Consider the following 20,137-nt stretch of genomic DNA (forward strand, 5'->3'; position numbering starts at 1 on the left):
CAATACCTGCAGTAACGCCTGATAAAGATACATTAGAAAATACTGAATCTATTGACATCGAACGATGTAGTAATTGCGCAGAAAAAGAGCATAACGAGACATATTACCGAAAAAAATGTTTTGAACTATTGGCAGAAAAACAAAAAAAAGAGGAACAATATAACAAGCAGAAGATACGATATAATAACTTTAGAAAGGTTATAGCTCGCACCAAACGTCAACCCGTGCGCAAACCCAGTTTTCTTCACTTAATAGCAAATATGTCTCATGTGTCTCCGGAAGCAAAAGCCATATCTACCATGCTTTTAAAAGGGTCAAATAAATTTACCCCCACTCAGAAAGTAATTGCGCAAAATATAAGGTTTTACTCGTCAAGGACATATAAATATCTCCGAAATGTTTTACATTTAAATATGCCATCAGGACGCTGTTTAGATCGATGGGCTATGCGTTTCGGATCAGGTTTTTCTCCTGATTTACGCGACACTCATTCCTTCAAAAAGGTTCCATAACAAACCAAGTCCCATACCTTGTTCTCCTGAAATCTCCTTATCCCTGACTTTCTAATTATTTTCATAGGGAACAATTATAGTTATAAACCTACCAGAGGTAGTTATTAAATAATTCAGAACCAACAGAAAATAAGCTAAAAAATTACTGCAGTAAGATTATTAGTAGATTGCGTAAGTTTTCTTTGTATTTACCTATTCACGAAGGGTTTTTTTATTTTCATATTTTAGCACATGTTTTTAATTGATTTTCCTGTGTTTTAAATCGTCCGTTAATGAACGAATAAATATAAACGCAGGTTAAACAAAAAAAAATTGTTTATTTTTCACTTCCAGGTACTAGACCTGCTAGTCCATTCATCAGATTTGAATTATGTTGAGCCATTGGGCTTATTTTTGAAATACACTGGTTTCAATGTGAGCATATAGCAGTCTGGATGCAACATTTGGTGTCTCTTGCTTTTATAGTCTCTGAGAACTAGCCGACAAACAAGACGGACGGACGGACAGACGGACGGACAGACAGACATGGCCCAATCGACTCGGCTATTGATGCTGATCAAGAATATATATACTTTATGGGGTCGGAGACGTTTCCTTCTGTGCGTTACATACATTCACTTTGTGCACAAATACAATTACCCTATTTACTCTTCGAGAACCGGGTATAATAACAAGCAGCAGCAGACGATGATCAACATGCAGGATAAGGAGAAGGAGCTCTATTCTTGACCTAAAAACGATCCAATAATGCTGACTTTTACTTTATTGATGTAACATGCCAAATAAAACAAAATCAAAAGCGTACTTGGGCGATTTACATTTTTTATATCGTTTTATTCAATATTTAGAAGTATTTAGTTACAAGTTTTGTTCATTAGTTATGTTCATCTTTCGTTCGTACATGTGTGGTTAATAACGTTTAGGGTTCTTCTCGTTAATATCTTTGTATAACTTAAATCAAGTTTTTCTTCTTGTGAAATGAGTGCAGATTGTTGAGGCTATGGGATTTTAACATACATACATATGTATGTATACATACATAAGTATATAAAGGAGTTCAAGCATTGGTCATGAGCGGCTTCTTTGAGCACCCCAAAAGTCAAGTGGAAGATCGTAAGATGTGGTCCTTGAAGGGTTAGAAAAGGGAATTCAGGGAATATAACTGGCTCGAGGTAATTGATTGCTTTTTTCAATAGTTCGACCCTCCACTTTCCAACACCTACATACATCTTGCTGTTAAATACGAGAATGCATTGGCCTTCCTGGTTCTCCCTATGTACAATAAAACTATGTTTTTATACTGTACGTTGGTTGGTATTTGTTTTGATGGATTTTCAAAAGACTTTCGCTTGTTTTATTGTAGTTCTCGCCATTTATATGACTGATTACAAGGAATGACCAGTTTATGCATACCCTACCCGAACTTCGAGAGTGCAAGGACAAATCTAAATATATTTATGTATACATTTCTACAATTTGGAAAAATTCTACTACATGATAAATGGTGTATGGTATGAATTTTATTGTTGCTTTTTGCTTTTGTTTTGGTTTTGGTTTTTGGTTTTAGGCTAGTAGGTATTCTTTTTTAGTACTCGTATCGTATGTATAATCTTGTTAAAATTGACGGCCTGGTAAAAGTTGTGCTTGCCATGGCTGTTAAAAAAATATTTCTTGTTTACTTACTGGCTCTCATTATAAAAGTTGATCATTTCTTGGGTGTACATATCATATAGACAGCTAGTCTAATCATATATAAAAAATGCGTCTTATAAAATGCCTCGCCTCAAGCTTGACGCTCACCTCACGTTTGTTGTGCCGTTTTGTTGGTGTCGGGGAGGGCTGTAGGTATTGGTTAGTGTGTTATTTATATATGTACGTATATATGTATGTATATATATTTTTTTTTTATGTATACATAATGCTATGTTATTTTTTTCTTTCATGTCGTTTTAATATCAATTTTGATTTTAGTTTTTATGTCATCGCAGCCTTCCATTGAATCCAATTTATTTGAAACTTGAAGCGGAACTTGAAGCAGTAAACTTAATAATATAGAGCTCGATCTCGAGTTTTTATTCCGAATCCATTTGTGTGTACTGTGCGTGTTGGGTAAAGAAGAAGGGCCAATTGATTCGATAAAATTGAGAAATAAAACGTTTGCGTTTTGCTACATAATAAACTTGTTTTATTTTTTTTCACAAAGAAATTAGCGTTAATCATATTTTGTATCATCATAATAAACATAAGAGTCTAATGCATATGTAAATCAAATGCTCAAATGTGTTCCAAAATTTTGTATGTATATACTCGTACTCCTACTTGTACTCGTAACTTCTGCCAATTGCTCGCCAATTGCAAACGTTTACAAAACTAAGGGTTTGCTCTGCTTGTATACCTGGATTGGTTTCCAAGGGTTCGAGTGTGTGTGTGTAACTACAAAATACATCTTGTAATTATCCTTTATAATTTATATTTATATGTATGTATATATTAGTATATTTTATTTATATAATTTATAGGTTTTCTTAACGTCTTCAGGAAATGCCTGCCCATCCAGTGTCCGTCCATCTTCGCTCGATTCGTACTTTCTTTTTACAACAAATTACAAATTTTTTATTCAGTGTATGGTTTTTAGCTATGTCCTTAGTCCTTAGCTTAGTCTACACGGTTCTGCTGTCGAAAAATGTTACAAATTTCTGCTGCTGCTGTGTCTATAGTATAGAGTCTATACTATAATTATACTTTACAAATCGGTAATGTGTATATGCCTTTTCAAAATAAATATCGTTATTAATTTTTTTTTTCCTATTTCGTTTTTACAATAAAGTTCGCAAAGAAAAATGTACAATTTTCATTGGGTTTCCGTAACCTCTTGTATTTGACTGTCCGACCTCGTGGGCCAGTGGCACACAAAACACATTACACTTCATGAGTCAAGTTTACATGGATCTTGTAAAAGTTACACTACATTTCTACTGGGTTCCGACTTGTTTCTTCGAGTGATCTACATGCGTTCCAAAAAAAGGTTACTGTAAAAACTGGGCGCTTGTAGAATACGCCACCTTGCGTGTAAATTTCAATGTGTCGCTGCCTCTGTATTAGCATTTACAGTTTATGTACATATACATACATATTTAAAAACGTTGCTATACGTCTCGACCTCAAAGCTAAAAGTAATACATATGTTTTATATCTGTTTTTTTGTTTGTTGTATATATGTAGTATATATATGTTTCTATGTTTGTATATATAGAGTTGCAGGCTTACACTTATGATTACGACTAAGCAGCTTGCTGTGTGTATGTATGTGTTTCTGTTTTTGTGAATGTTAGGGCGGATGCATGAAGAAACTATATAGGGAGGTCTCGTCATTGGCAGAGTTACTCGCTATTTCTGCCTATTTTGAGTGCTCGTTTGCTTGTCGACGCGGACGGTTGGTTGCGGACAAAATTTTTTGTCAAATTTTTTCTAAATGTTTTTTTTTCAAAACAAAGACTACTATCATGTAGCAAACTATTAAAAATAAATTATGAAACAATTATTATGTTTATTATGTTTTTTTCACATTGCCTTCAAACGGTTAATCAGTACATTCCATTGTCGTTGCCCTCACACTTACAGCGAGAGCCCTTTCACTCGCACTTTTCACTCGTACGTGCTGCCTATTTTTGCCGACGAGACCTCCTTATATAGTTGCTTTATGGGATGTGGGTTTGCGTGTGTGCGTGTGTTTGGAGTCAAATGCAAAGAACGTGTAACGTCTAGCATGTACATACAAGTGTACGTACATACATATCTCTTACAATACAGAAGACTGTCGAGGTTCCTACATACAATGGGGATTCCTATATGGATTATATGAATTAAAATTATCAGTGCATTGCGCTCTAGAGACAGGCAGTTGATTAGTTAATAACTAAAAATACAAAACGAATAATACCAAACTACTGCTCGCGCCGTCGCTTGAAATGCGCTCACTTGCCCAGACATACCGATGTCCAGATATCCCGAAGAGCCGTTCTTAGCTCTGGCGGTTTATTGCGGGTGTGTATGTATGTACATATGTATGTATGTATGTATGTATCAGGTCTGTTGAAGGGGGGTACAGAAATGTATAGTTACAAATGGTCCATGATTGGCCTAACTTTTGTTATATACAAAACACGAAGAGGACAAGGATGATGATGACACGACAACAACAACGGCAAAAACACGACAGCGAAATTTTGTGTAGAAAAATATGTATGCATTAATACACTTTAGATTCATCTCCGAAAATCGTTTTAAATGGATACTTCAGTGTTTCGACGAAACCGACAAAAGGTCTAAATTCGATATTTTTTTTAACATCTCTCATTTCAGTATTCAGTATTTTAGTATTTGGAATAAGGCGTCCCGAAATAGTCTAAATTTATATAAAAAATGTACAAAATTCTTGGTACTCTTGGTATTGTTGGTTACTTTTTACAATGTTCATACATATGTATGTATACATATACAATTTTTGTTTGCAATTTACAAGTGTTTCAATAACGTGCTAAAACAATTCTATACACTTATGTGGGAGGGAGGATGGGAAATGAGGCTCATAGATGTTGATTCTGTTGCACAGCGATTGCGATTCAAGTCGCGCAGGGACAGTAAGCACTTTCTGAAGTCTTAAGCAACCACTGCAGACAGCAGCAGGATTTTTTTTTAAACATATTCGTATGAATACATACTATGTAAATCGTACAGTAAGGTGGGCTGACAATGACTGACTGGCAATTTGGGAAACCAAAAATGGGAACAAGTACAAATTTGCATTCGCTTGGTTTATTTGATAGGTTTTTCGTATAATTGTTTTTTCAGCCCTCTTTCTACCTCTATTGTTTGTTGTTTCGTACAAGTAGTAAAAATCGCTGAAAAATCATCATCTTCAATTAAAAAAATCATAACTCGGTAATCAGTTGGGCTTACTTATCTAAACAAGGTTGGGGGGGTTCGATTCTCTCTACTGGCGCCCACCCACCACCATCTTGCGTGCGCGGGGTGCGTGGGTCCATGTAGGATGTGTACAATTAAAAATACATGCGTGTAGAATAGGTTAGAATAGAATAGTACATAAGTGGTATGTGGTTACAGTGACTTAAAATCAAAAAATTTACAAAGTACATACATATGTATACAAAAGTGATAATAATAATAATAATATTAGCTTGCTTCCTAGAATGCGCATGCATGTGTACGAGTATGAGTGTTTCACGTGTAATTGTATGTATGTAGGTGTTTACAGGTGTTTCAATGTAGGTGTATGTGTATGATGTGCGTGCGTGTGAGTCCCGTAGGTTTTTCATGGTTTTTCGCTATCGTTATGGTAATCGGTTTCGTTTCCCTCTCTATACACAGCAAGTACATATTTTTTTACAAGAAATAGTTCAGTTAAAATTAATGAGAATTTTACATAACAGTTAAATTTTACATGTGAAAAAATTGAAAAATTACATGGTTACATCGATACATTACATGGTTTGTAGTTTTGGGTTTTTTTTATACAACATTTTACAAAGTGCAAAAGCAGCGCGAATGAGTCGAAGAGTCGTTCAATGTGGTGAGTGAGAGTGTGTGTTGCGAACGTCTGTCTGCCTGTGTGTATGCGTGTGTTTCCGGTTTCATATTGTTTTGGTAGCTGCTGGCTCCATTAACATATTTACTCTACATTCTACATTATGTGTGGTTTATGTTGCTATTCGTTATATAAACGTATCGTATGTATGTATATTTGAAATGGTTCCTCTGACCGCACTTGTAAATTCTACGCATATTCGTGCTGCCGTTCTCTCTTTCTCGCGTTCTCTCTCGCTACTCGCTACTTTCTACTCGCTACACCGCAATCTCCTTCAATTTGCGGCTCTTCGGTTGTCCTCTTATCAATTTACAGTCGAAACATTAATCATTTACAGATAGGCTTGCTATATAATCATTAATTTACAAAGTTACAACGAAAGTGTACGCAGACAATTTGCTTCTTTGACAATTACATTCATAATAATTTCTTTGTTTTTCATTCGTTCCTTTTGTTTTTTTGTTAAACTTAAACATGCGATCGCATTGTACAAATATTTCGCTTGAAATCTTCCGTTCATTTATGTGCTATTTACTTTTTGTTCGTAAAAATACAAATCTTAGTTTTGAGTTTCCTTTCTCTCGTTCTTCCTTTTTCGAGCACTCTGTCTCTGCGATCGATCGAGCGCTATAGAAGCTGATTCCACATCGCGTGTGTGATTGCTCGGGGGTTTGCTTTCACTCGTATTCGAGAAGCATTCGTGTATGCTTGCGTGCGTGAGTCCTGCGAGCTTGCGTGCGTGCGTGCGTGAGCTAGTTCTTTCTTTACAATTCTTCGATGGCCCGGCGAGGGACTGGTTCTCTTCTGATTGCAGCTCGATTCGGCTGCTTTTTCAATAAGTTAGACTACATTTATATGTATTTATTTATAGTATGCTTTAGCTTTTGGCTCGTCTCCTTTGCTCATTGCTCTTTGCTCTCTTTTCTCTGCTCTCTGCTCTCCACCCTCTGGAAAATGGCAGACTAAAAACTAAACCTCAATTCGAGAAGGAGGATAATGTTGTTTATGTTTACTACATCGACCGCATAATTTATTCTTTGTTTGTCTTTAAAGGACACCATTGGCGGTTGTGGGTGGTCCAATGGGCCCAAGGCCGCTGTTGACAGCAGCCACCACAGGAGACGAAGACGATGACTCGGACACAGCTGGCGATGATGGTTCGACAATCATGGCGTTGCCATTCTCCTGCACGGAGCAAATCGTTGGCGAGGCGATGCTGGTGGTGGTCGAAGAGGAGTTGGTGCTGTTGCTGTTGCTGTTGTCCAGCGAGACTGCAGAGGATGCGGTGGCAGGGGAAGCACTGCTCGCTGCAATCGAGCATGTGGATGTGGTCGGTGCTGCGCTTCCGGCACCGCTGACGGCTCCCGCCACAGATATGGGCGTTATTTTCATGTAGTATTTCTCCAGCTTGGCGTTGATGTGCTTCCCATAGGTATACTTGCGCAAGGCAGTCATGTGGGGCCGTATCTTGGTCATCAGCTTCTTAAGCTGCGTCGGCTCGGACACATCGATCATCTTCTGGACCACATAGTTGGCATACTGGTCCTTCATCATTACGTGTAAGGCGCTGCATTGGTGCAAGGGAAAAAAGGTCAGTCTCACTTCACTGAGTTTAGGATCCGCCATCAGCTGGCGACACTTACTTGTCATTGAAGGTGCACACCTCGTCGATGAGGCCAGTGCGCTCGCCGCGTGTTGCATGGGTGACGCACTTCTCCACGACGTTCGAGGCGAATTTGTGCTGCGAGAGCACCAGAACCTTGCCGCGCACACTGTTGATTAGAATGGACTTGTCCTCCTGCTTGCCGTGCTCTATACGCATGAAAGGAAAATCAAGGTTAGTGCTGCTTCTGCAAAGATTCGCTGGAGGACTTACCCAGCACGTGCTGTATGACGTAGTTGCCGTACTGGTCCTGAATCAACTGCTCGGTGTTCTCGTGAAGTTCGTCAAGGATGGGCGTGGTCTGCTCGGCTGTGCAGTGCTCGAGGATGCGCTGGATAACGCGACACCCGTAGGGATGGGTGCTCAGCGAGTAGACTTGCCCCTTGAAGGCATTGATGATGAACTGCAGGGCCACGGGATCGACGCACTCGATGCACTTCTGCACCACATGGTTGCCGTTTTGGTCCTTCACACACTTCAGCACGTGCCCGTCCAGCTCGTGCACGATCTCCTGCTGCTGCTCGGGAGAGATGCTTTCTAGGGCCTTCTGGATCACGCGGCAGCCGTACATTTGCAAGGCCAACTGCAGCACATGGCCCTTGACCTGCATGCCCAGAGTGTTCTTCTGCTCGGGCGTGCCGAACTCGAAGAACTTTTGGATGACATAATTGCCGAACACGTCCGTCATGAGGCTGTAGGCGGCGCCCAGGATCTCGCTAAACACCATCTGCTTCTCAGCGGCTGTGGCCCGCTCAAGCTTCTGTTGGATAAAGCGCGATCCGTGCTGGTCCTGCGAGAACTCGACGATGTGGTTGAGCAGGTCGCGCAGCTGCAGATTGGGGTAGCGCTGGTTCCGGAAGTCCTCCAGAAGTCGAGACCTACCCGGCTGCGGGGGTCCTGCAGCTCCAGCCGCCCCGGCAGCAGCCGCCGCCACAGCAGCAGCTGCGACCACCTGCCGAGAGTTGGCTGCTGCCGCCGCCGCAGCTGCCGCCGCAGCAGTTCCCGGAATGGCCAGGTGGCTCGAGAACAGCGAGCTGTTGGACCCGAACATATTGTTGACGGCCGCCTGGGCAGCCGCAGCAGTGGCCGGAAGGCCAACGGCAAGCTGTCGCTGTCGGGACTCTGCGCCCGGAGCCCGGTTGCCCAGCAGACAGGACTGGGCCGACGGCGGTGGCGTCAGCGGAGCTCCGATCGGACTCGCCGAGGCGTTGGCCGCTGCAGCAGCGGCTGCTGCTCCCAAGGCCCCATAGGCTCCGGCGCTCGACATTGCTCCTGGCCACTTGGCACGTGCAGCGGCGGCAGCAGCGGCCACTGCCGCAGCCTGGGCCACTGTGCTGTTGACCGCATTGGCGGCCGCCACTCCGCCGCTGGTGTAGTCCATCGCCGAGGGACTGAAGGCGGATGTGGAACGATCGAAGGAGTCCCGTCGACCCGTCAACGAGTTAGTGTTCAGGGCGAGGCCTGCAAAAGAAAGAACCACAGAGTGGAATAAGTGGAGTTTCGTTATAATCTGGGGCTAAATGTTCCCTCGTTATGTCTGGGACAGCCAGAAGTACATAGAGCTGCGGTGGTTCATATATTGGAAGCATTGATTCTACGGTTCAGGTCTGGTTAAGGCTGGGTTTGCTACAAATATGATTATTTTCATGGCCTTAGGGAAAGAAGAAGGATCAAAGGATGCAAGTATATATTTATAGTATAGTTATGGAAGCCAGTTCTAGCCTTTAGTTGTTCAGTTTACGGTTTACGGTCTCAGTTTGATGTTGGATATAAAACTGTGGCACAATTGACCATTGCAATAGTCGCCCTCTCGTAATTAATCGAGCAGAGCGGCAGGATTTCGAGTGGAGTGAAGTGGAGTGTCTTTACGGCGCCTGTAAAACTTAATTGCCTGATTCGAGCTTCGAGCTTCGAGGCGCATCTGCGTGGGTGGCTTAGTCCTCGTTGGCCAGTTGGCATTTCAAATGCTGCAACATCTGAGTCCTCTGCCTTTGACTCTGCTCCTGCCCATCTATCTAAGCCATAATGTACCGCATTAATGGTGCACACACACACGAGCCGTTTACCGACACACACCCAGAGGGATGTAAAAGGATGCTAGACAGGGCAAAAGACGAAGACGGTGGCAACTTGATTGATGCTGTAATCTGTTACTGGCATTTGATTTGCCATCAGGTCGGGGCCTCACAGACAAGGGGAGACTCGTGCAGAAGTGACAGTGACAGATTTACAGAGGAAGAATCTCCTATTGCTACTCGGAACTCACCAACCCCCGACCCAACCCATGGAGCAATAAGTTTGAAATGTGAAACTCGACGAAAAGCGAAAGTTGTCGGTACGAGACATGGGGCAAGGCAAGGCAAGGCAAGGCAAGGCAAGGCAGGACAAGGCGATCCACCCGGACACCCCTCAGAGTATGCAGCATCCAGGCATCGCCATCGGCAGTTGCAGCTTGCAACAGTGTGGAGAGAATTTCAGAAGGGATTGGGACACAATATTAATTGCACAAATTTATATTGGCCGAGAAGCAAAGTGGGAGGAGGTTCCCTTTGGGCAGGGAACATGCCATAAATAGAGGGCGAGGCATGGCCACGTGTGCACTTCGTTGACACAGAAAGTTATCCAACAACTAATGCAGGGCCAGCAGCTGCGGCCAAAGGGGTTGCCACAGCACCGAAGTAAGTGGCTCCCAGGTGGGGGAGTTAAGCGGTTCCATGGCTGAGAGCTGAGAGCTGAGAGCCGAGTGCTTGAATGGTGAATGGCAACTGGGGGCACACTCTTCTGCTGAAAGAGTCATTTAGCCAATTGAATTCTGGAGAAATATTCCAGCAGAACGCCAGCTGGCTGAGGTGCACCTCTGGCTTGCCATTTCATTGGTGGTAAAGCTCATCCACTCTCCAGATGAAGGGTGTGTAAAGTTCTTGCTTTCAGAGGCTTCAACACTAATTACATTTCACATTATGTCCTCTGGATGGTGGCCCCTAAACTGTTCTTTTTTATAGCCTACTTAACAGCGCTTACAAAGTTGCCTCGGCCCCGTAATGGTAGTTTCCCGTGTCTCGCTCTCTCTACCGACTCTTAAAAGACTGGAAATTATAAGGCCTCGGGCATTTCTTCTCTCTTGGAGAGAGAGCAAGGGAGAGGGTGAGTGCGAGTGCGAGTGCGAGTGAAACGTGTGCATAATGGGCACGTGTGTGCATTTATAATTCATAAAATCATTACATTAAGCCAAGGGCGAACCAAGTGTCCTCTGCCTGCCCCTCGTCACGCGGCTGTGTGCGGAACGTGTGCATAAACCACAAAATGTCGCCTGCAATAAACTTGGCGTCTTTTAATTCCACCCCCTCCAGTCCACTCACTCGCACATGCACATACACACATGCATATTCAATACACACATGCATATATACGTCCGTGTGTAGACATGGACATGTGATGGCTGCAGTTTCATTTGGAAAAGTGTATCCCCAACGCGGGGCACCGCTCGCTTTCCCACTCGCCCCATCCCATCCCATCACACTCTCGCTCTCGCTCTCACTCTCACTTGAGCTTAGACAGAGAGGCGACTGCCGTGTGTCTGTGCCGCCCACAAGCAAATTGCATGAATAATTCTCTTTTAAATTGTGCAACTACACGCACCAGACCCCCACCAAAATAAAAACAGATCCAGTCTGGGGCTAGACCGAGACCCATCCCAAGCCAAGTGAATGGCGCAGCGGAGTCGAGGCCTGTAGGTAAAACAAGCAGGATGCGGAACAGCAGCCTCCTCCTCCTACTTCTACTCCTCATCCGCGACGTTTCGAGCAATGAGCAAATTGTTTGTGTATATCCGCCCCCGGCATCGTCTGCATTTGAAATGGAATTCAGTCGCTCACTCTCTCTCAGGACCACTGCCTCTCTGACTCTATCTTTCCTTCTGCTTCCATGAGGCGCGAAATTAGTTGCAATTTAAATGCAGGAATTAAGAACTTTTACTCTGCCCCTCTGGCCCTCTGGCAGGCCAAGTGTTTCTGTCATTTATTAAGCATCGCATTCGCATTTCCTATTTTGCAACCACCTCCTGCCGCCGCCCCGCCTCGGCGAGAACTGCAAAAAACTTTCCTCTGCGCACAATTAAATTTCTGGCTGCTGTTGAAGGATAACTCCCGAAATGTTGAAAAGTAAGGAGCAAATAGCCTAAACACTGTACCAATGCTCCCTCCTCGATCCCCTTCCCATTTACTACGCCACGCTACGCTTTTTCCGTGTTGCAAGCGTCGGTGAGACTGTCATTAAGCGTAAGGTGCGCGCACGCACGCCACAAGACTGGGGCAGGAGCAAGCCTGCTGGCAGAGTGCAACACCAAGCGACACCGCCAATCTGCCGCCTTTTGTGCCGCCTTTTGTGCCGCCTGTGCCCCCTTCCCTTGGTGCCGCTGTAAGCCAACACAGCAGCTGACATTTTACAAAATAAACGAATTCATTTGCACAAAAGCCAGATGCAGAGAGCGGCTCAATGTGGTTGTTGCAGGGTGAACAATGTGCTACATTGAGATGTGCAAAGTGCTTGGCTGGGTGGATGTGTGGCACGGTGGCATGGTGCTTTTACTTTCCCTCTCGCTGTGCGGGTGTGTGCCGCCTTCGATGCAATCACATGTTGCCAACATGCGAAAGGTGTACATAATAATTTAGCCAACCGGCAAAGGAGGATGCTGCCTGCTGTTGCCTGCTGCTCCCCCCGCTGCTTTCAAGGCAACCCCCAAAAATGGGTTTGGCGGCTGCAAAGTCAAGCAGCCATCTCTCGTTCCCCAGCCCTCAGCCCTCAGCCCCTGTCGACGTCGTCTGCCACTGCGTGTTCCAAATTGTCCAACGAGCAACCCTTCAGACCCGGGCCAAGGTGCATTAACGTTTGTAATTGCAGCTTGTCTCTGAGACAGAAAAGGATTCCTCTCTCCATCCTCCACCCACTCTGGTGCAGCTGTTCTGCTGTTCTCCTTTAGTCAGCCACTTAAAACAATATAATCTCCATTAAAAAGCCTTTTTGACATTGCACACAGATGCAGCAAGAGCGCTGGAGAGGGGCCATCGATTGCACAACATAATGAGTGGGTTGCTGCTGCTGCTGCTGCTGCTGCCCCACTTGTTAGTGTGGATTTGTGCGAGAGGAGGACAAACTGTGGGCCCAATGTGCTAATTGTAATTGAGATGCGAATGTGCTGCAAGTGGAATTGGCAGTGAATGTGGGATGTGAATTCGGATGCGGATGCGGTTGCGGATGCGGATGCGGAGGTGGATATGTGGATCAGTGCATCTGGTACACCACTCGAGAGACCCTTAGCCTAATCACCTGCATCGCCGTATTCCACTGAAGCATGTCGAAGGAGCTTGCCTTGCATCTAGGAATAGATTTGATTGAATTCCAATTCGCAATCGAATCGATTTGAATGGGAGGGCCAGGGCCAGGCACAGGCACAGGCACAGGAACAGGCACAGAGCTTTAACTCGGCTTAAAGTCAAGTCTCTGGAAAGTGAGCTGGGAAACAAGAAACAATTACGACAGTCCGATGGCAGTGTACTCGCACAATTGAAATGCGTAATCACTCATACGTCACGTGGAACAGTGGCCTGGCTGTGCGGAGGGTAGAAAACTTCATTAAACTGCCATATGAGGCAAAATGAATTAACGATATAATAATGGCCGGGATTGCACCGTCCATTAATGCCTCGGTGCGGGCATTTTTGCATGCGGTAAAAGCCGAGGGAGAAGCAGGCAGACAGCCGTTGGACAGCTCAGAAAACTGTTGGCGGAAAGCGTAATAATTGATTTCGCCCGATTGTTAATGGAGTTAATGGAGCTGCTGCTGTCCATCTCCATCTCCATCTCCATGTCCATGTCCACGTCCGATCTGTGCGCTTTAAAACTAGCCATAACAGAACAGAACAGAACAGAACAGTCCGTCGGTTCAAGTTTGTGCAACAACTTTGAACGAAACCAAATTAAAACATACGTACAACAAATGCAATTTCATTCAACGTGCAATGTTCATTACCCGAACACTTTTCGTCTGTTTCCCGGTAATTGAGAAACTGACATGGGGAAAGTGGCGACCAGGGAGGGGCAGGGGGAGGAGCTACGGCTGACAGTTTGAGCACAAAGTGTAAACTTTCATTGCCCGACGACTGCTGCTGCTGCTGTTATTAATTATAATTTGAAATTCTATAAATTTACAACAATGGATTGCAGCAACAATGATAAGCCAACGTCGACATTTTCCTTTCATCCAGCCAGCACTGCTCCTCCACCGCTGCCCCGCTGCCCCGCAGGCTCGGAGCTTTTTGGAGCTCAACTTCTATTGCAAAATGTTATTTTTGGCCACGCAGACACCGGCAACCGGCAAGACACATCATCAAGTGCAGAGCTGACGCCGCCTCCCTCTGCTGAAGTACAATGTACAGAATTTCCCCAGTTTGTGCTGCCAACTTGTCTGAAATAGACTTGGAGTGGGCTGGAGTGAGCTGCCTGCCAGTCAACTGATGGGAAATATAATTTTGGGGAGCGACACACCTCCTCTAGCCAGCGACCTATTTGTGCTTAAATATTATCAATCAATAGGGAGGTAGGTCCCATGCCCCGTCTAATGGTTGGACACTCGCTTTGAATATCAAACTTTCCAGCAAATGGAACCCAAGTCAGTCGAAGGAATTGTGAAGTGGAGTGGAGTGGAGTGGAGTCTGAAATGGCATTATGTTTGGAAAAATAAAAAGAGTTTACTGGCGAAACAGCAGAGAGAATTATCATAGTTGTCCTGCGGAAGTATGGTATATTGTGTTACATCCACTAATTGGATTGAGTCCCTCCTGAAATCCTTCAGCACTATCATAATGTGCAATGACTTACGATGCGAGTTGCCGGATGAACCCCAGGTTTAGTGACTTTACAGGCTATACAGGAGTGGGATGATGTTGAAGATATGTATGCAACACTTTACACTAATTACACTGGCTATTAATTACTGCTGGGATGATGGCTGTGAGTTGTGAGTTGTGAGTAGTGAGTGGACTTACCTCCGACACTGGAACCATTCTGCTGCGAGTAGAGATTCTGTTGAGCTGTCTGCGGCTGCGGCTGGTACAGTTGGGGGCCCTGCGGCTGCGGGGGTCCGGCACGGGCGGCGCCCGGCGGCACCAGTACAGGGGCGGGGCTAACCAGTCGCATGGGTGTGCCGGTGCGGGGTCCTCCCATCAGGAGCGAGCCAGTGTGATCGAGGAAGGCCGGTATGACCTGGACGATATTTTACACAGATTTCGTTGTGGTTGGTTTCATTTGTACAGGGTTACATTTGTTATTGTTAATGTTGGGAGAATTGAGAACAGAGAATAGAGCAGGGAGACCCTGTACAAGGGACAGCCTTGTATCGGCGGCGGCAGGTGCACACAATTTACATGGTCCCTTGTTGAGCCCAGGCACTCCCCCACTCGATTTCGTGGTTGTACATAATGCTTAGATGTGCGTGTACATACTGTACATATGTATGTATGTAGATATGTATATACAAAGCGCGGCTTCGATCATCCGAGGGGTCGGCGTGGGAAGGAAGGAAGGACAACTCACCTGATATGGCTGGTTCTCGGCTCCCTGCTGCGAGGGCGTGAGGGGGCGACGCGGCTGGGTGCCCTGCTGTGGGATCAGATTGCCTGGATACATGCCCCACGGAGCCACCCCGTAGTACTGCGGCATCTGGGCAGCGGCTATCATGCCCATGTAGGGGGCCGCCTCCTGTCCCGGGTTGATGACGTACGGGGCTGCCTGTTGCGCGGCATATGCCGCATTCTGTTGCGCCTGCTGGGCGGCCAGAAACTGTTGCGAGGCAGCGGCCAGTTGCATTTGCTGCTGCTGTTGCTGCTGCTGCTGCTGCTGCTGCTGCGACTGCTGCAGCGAACCGTTGGGAGCGCCGGGCGGTGCCCCCACAGCGCTGCTTGCGGATGTGGCCGCTGCGGCCGCGGCTGCGGCGGCTGCTGCATTTGAGGCAGCTGCTGCAAGGCCTGGATTCTGCGAGCGGAACAATTGCTGATGGAGAGAAAGCGAAAGTCAGAGAGTTAGTTGCGGGTTGGCTATCGATTGATCGGGCAAACGAGAGCTCTTCGGGATGCTGCCAAGTGCTCACATCTGTCCTGAATCGCAAAATATACACAGTGTCCATGCAACCCGTTGGCACTTGCTTCGGATTGATTAAACTGTAAATCATTCTCGAGCGACTTGGAACTCGGTTTGATTAGTTTTTGAACAGCTTTCCAGTTTGACAGCTGCCACAAAAACATTTTGTCTTTACACCTTTCAGGAATGCCATGTAGAACACGAAATCGATTACAATTCGATTATTTCGGTCTCTAACTCGATGATTTTACAACACAGATTTTGCCAACACACATTTACTGTCCATAAACATGTCTATACCTATTCGGCTTCCCTTCCTCCCTCCCATTCCATTCTAATCCATTCTAATCTGGTCTGCCCGCTGACGCATGCAAAGCATCATCTGGCAGTCTCTGTTGCTGGAATCATTTCTCATAGGGCCCTGGCCCATTCGTCTTGGCTTACGAGAATCTGTCGTGTAATAGGGTGCAACAGTGCCCCGTCCGGGTCGCGTTTGTACATCATGCGAGTATCAAGTATCCGCCGCATCCATGGGGATTCTGGATTCTGGATACTGGATACTGGATACTGGTTTCGTGTGCATTTGTAATATCTTGTGTTGTTCCACACTTTATGGGATGGGGCTGCCTGCACAAACACACACGTGGAAACATGATAAAGTGTTTTCAATTGGAAAATTAAATCAAATCCAATCAAATCAACATACGATACTCACTCACACATGGACACATGGGGGCAGGAGCATGAAGGGTATGCAAAAGAAGGAAAACCACAAGGAGCACAGCAGAGCAGAGCAGAGCACACACCGAGCGGGGGAACGCATGACTGAGTGTTCTGCTTGCCATCCGATGGATGGATGGATGGATGGATGGATGGATGAATGGATGTGGGATGTTGCCTGTGCCTGTCTGCTGCAGTGTTGCCATATCACTGCCAGTAGCGACGGCTACTCGGGCGTTGCAAGAAAAGACTGCGACAACAAACGAATGGAAAAACTGGTAACAATTGTTGCCTCTTGCAGCAGTCTTTAAGGCCAGTCTTAAAAAATGTTGAAACATAAGATGGCAGCCAAAGATGGGAACACGATGGGAGCTGTACTTTGGAGCCAATGCTGGCTGCTGGTCTGGCAACCCCGCCGTATATTAGCATTCCCCTTCCCCAGGACCAACTCTGAGCGGCGCATGCATAACAGTTTGAATTGCTTAAACAAGAATCTGCCATGAATCTGCGGGGCATCCCCAACTCTATGGGGTAGCCACTCCTGTCAATTGTTCACGGGGAGAGTTGAAATGAAAATGAAAACCAAGCAAGAGCGGCAAGCAACTTGGCCAACATTCAGGTGTAGGCATTGAGGACTAGGAGGAGGCGGAGGACGAGGAGCAGCACAACAGTGGGAAAGAAATCAATGTGAATTATTGATGAATGGTGCAGGCAAAAGGCAGAGGAAAGAGTCAAATAAAACGAAACGTGCCGGAAAAAGATTGCAAAGTTAAAATAATAATAACACGCAAAACTTCTGGAAAAAAACGAAATAGGAATTCGACACCAACTTCCCCGGAACCCAAACGCGAAACCCGAGATCCGAAACGAGTGGAGCGTTTGGGATTTACTGGTGAGTCGATGTGCTGTTGCTGTAATGGCGATAAAAAGCAAATATCATGGCCTGGATACTTTTAGGCGCGTGAACGCGTGAGAGCGGCGCACTCGAGACTCCGGGCTGGAGCTAAGGCTCGCCATGAAATAATAATCAGAAGCCGAAAAAGCGTTGAAATCAGAGCCCCACGGGTGGAGCTCCACCCCAGGTCGGTTGCCATGGCCATGGCCACTTCTCCCCCGCCATTCCCCTTTTTGATTATTAAAACGAAATTGAAAACAAAGGGAAATTGTGTGTGTGTGTGTGTGTGTGCTATGGATACGAAGGCAGCTAAGGGAAGAGAGAGAGCGAGAACATAATGTAATTTCACGCCCGTAAAGAATGCAATTCTTTGATTTAGTTGACGAGTGCCGAGTAAGTTCTGCCAGGACCTTCCTTCCCCGTCCTACATACTGCTTGCGAGAGACTTCTGTGATTCACGCAAATGGCTTGGACAGTGGCAGAATTTACGACTAGAAGAGATTACACTCAAGATTATCCATGCTTGAAATTATTCAGAGACCACTAATAGCGCATTTCAGGAAGTTCCGGGGCAAAGAATTCGCCGCTTCAGCCTTAAAATGGCGGCAACAAGTGAATGGAAAGCCATGGAAAATGCTGTAATGGATTTCTTAAATATTTTTCTGTTCTCTCTTGTCTCTGACATTTTTATTTCATTTCATTTGCACATTACATTACTCCACTGCGAAGGGACGGACAGGGAAGGGAAGGACGCGTGCTTAATAAGCTCCCTGGTGTACAATTTTCAGCGCTCGACTCGTAATGGAAATTATAGCTGATGTCATACACAGGGGAAATGCCCGGCACTGTGACTCTGAACCTGACTCAGGAAGGACTGTTTGCCAGTCCGCCACACCATTCCTGTGCACTCTCTCAGTTCTGTTGCTGTTGCTGTTCTGCGACGCCCGTAGAGTGAAAGTGAGCCAACCAACTATAGGAATATCTGCCCCTTGTGGCCCAACCCCAACTTGTTGCAAGTGGGTCGCAAAGGCAAGCAAAAGCACAAGCACAAGGGGGAGATGGAGGTGGAGTTGGAGGTGGAGCAAAGTTGCCGCTTTTAATGTTGCTTTGTGCCTTTTTGCCTGAGTGGATTAGTTAGTTGGGAGCAGGCAGGCAGCAGGTGGGGAACACTCGCTAGTTGATTTATAATTATGGCCAGCAAAAAGGCACCAGCAGTGGCAGTGGCACTGGCAGTGGCACTGGCAATGGCAGTAGAGCCTGGACTAACTCCGCCGCCCACCTTGTCGGAAAGTTTCAAGTGGAGAGGATGGAGCTCATACACAAAGTTGTTTCGGCTTGATTTGCTGCAATTGGATTGTGTTTCCTTCTTTTGTTCGGTCTCCGTTTTATGCTTTCTGTTTTCTGCCCTATGCTTGCCCCGACTCGGCCAATTGACATAGTTTCTATCGGTTGTTGCCAGGGGTTTTGGCTTCGGCTTCATCAAGTGTGGCTGTTGTTCAAGTCCATCGGAAAACGAATGGTTCTCAAGTGATCCCAATTAGTTTTTACCCATTTTTTACCAAAATTTGTTCTTATTGTTGGTAGAAGTAATGAGTGTCCCGTCGGTTGCAGTCACGTCTCTGTTATTCTGCTTTTGGCTCGAACGAAGTACTTTGACTTAATAACGAGTATTCAATACATTGAAACAGTCGGAATTGCAATCGCGGCTAACGAAACAGAACAGCAACAGCAGCAGCAGCAGCAACGAACGAGAATGAGACTAACAGAAGAGAAACGGTTTCAGCAGTACTAGCAGAGTGAGATTGAGAGCAGAACAACAGCAGAGATCCAGTAACAGCAGGCGGAGAGTAACAGTGAACTGCAGCAACAGCAGAACGAGATTAACAGTGCACTGGCGCAACAGCAGAGAAACAGCAGAGAAAAAAGTGGAACAGTGGAACTGTCGTAACATTAGCTGCAATTGGAATTAGCCGAAATCAGCCGAGATCGATTCGCGCAGTGCCGCTTAAAATAATTGTGGTTATAATTTGTATACATATACACACTCTCTGTAAATAACAGAATAACCTAACAATGAATACGTGTTTCTTTCATTTGTTAAAACTTTCACCTGGCAGAGTCATGGATCACCTACAAATAATTTAATCAATTGACTCAGAGGTGATTTTACGCCAAATTAATTGCGTTTTTGCATTTTCCAGAACTCAACTTTAATTTCTGAAGATGGAGCTGGAGCTGGAGCTGGTAGCTGGAACTTTCCGCTGTGGCCATTAGTGTCTTTAGATGGCTGCCATTACTCACTATCGGTGGCCTCGTCAGTCCATCCCGGCGCCTGCAATGACGACGACCACTTTCAAGTAGCTTTCCACACTACTCGGTGCACCATCCCCATGCCTCATCTCCCTGACAGCAGGACACTCCTCGTGACTCGGAAACTGCTTCGACTGAGCTGCGCTTTAATTAAATATCAATTACGCAGTCAGACCCTGCCCTCAGCCCACAGCCCATTCACCCTCAAGCCCAGCTGCAAGGCAATCAATTAAGTGTTCTTCTCAAGGAAGTGTCCATTTCCACCCCCATCTGCAAACCCCCACCGAAGAAAGGGTACA

At 45.4% G+C, this 20,137-nt stretch overlaps 1 protein-coding gene across 9 annotated transcripts in view; it reads right to left on the reverse strand.

Annotated features, from left to right (window-relative positions):
• Positions 1-6,282: 6,282 nt before the first annotated feature.
• The window catches only part of LOC117897826 (maternal protein pumilio), a 220,786-nt gene continuing 206,931 nt past the window's right edge, over positions 6,283-20,137 (reverse strand). For 7 of the 9 annotated variants that reach the window (XM_034806880.1, XM_034806884.1, XM_034806885.1 and 4 more), the window contains 5 exons: positions 15,371-15,826; positions 14,824-15,040; positions 7,994-9,241; positions 7,761-7,929; positions 6,283-7,684 (listed from right to left, as the gene is read on the reverse strand). In XM_034806880.1, coding sequence (XP_034662771.1) covers positions 7,165-7,684; positions 7,761-7,929; positions 7,994-9,241; positions 14,824-15,040; positions 15,371-15,826 — 2,610 coding nt within the window. In that variant the 3' untranslated portion in view covers positions 6,283-7,164. The remainder of the gene's footprint in view (positions 7,685-7,760; positions 7,930-7,993; positions 9,242-14,823; positions 15,041-15,370; positions 15,827-20,137) is intronic. The other 2 variants (XM_034806883.1, XM_034806879.1) reach the window with 1 other exon arrangement.

The sequence above is a fragment of the Drosophila subobscura genome, chromosome O, assembly GCF_008121235.1.
Source record: "Drosophila subobscura isolate 14011-0131.10 chromosome O, UCBerk_Dsub_1.0, whole genome shotgun sequence".
In the NCBI taxonomy this organism is placed as follows: domain Eukaryota; kingdom Metazoa; phylum Arthropoda; class Insecta; order Diptera; family Drosophilidae; genus Drosophila; species Drosophila subobscura.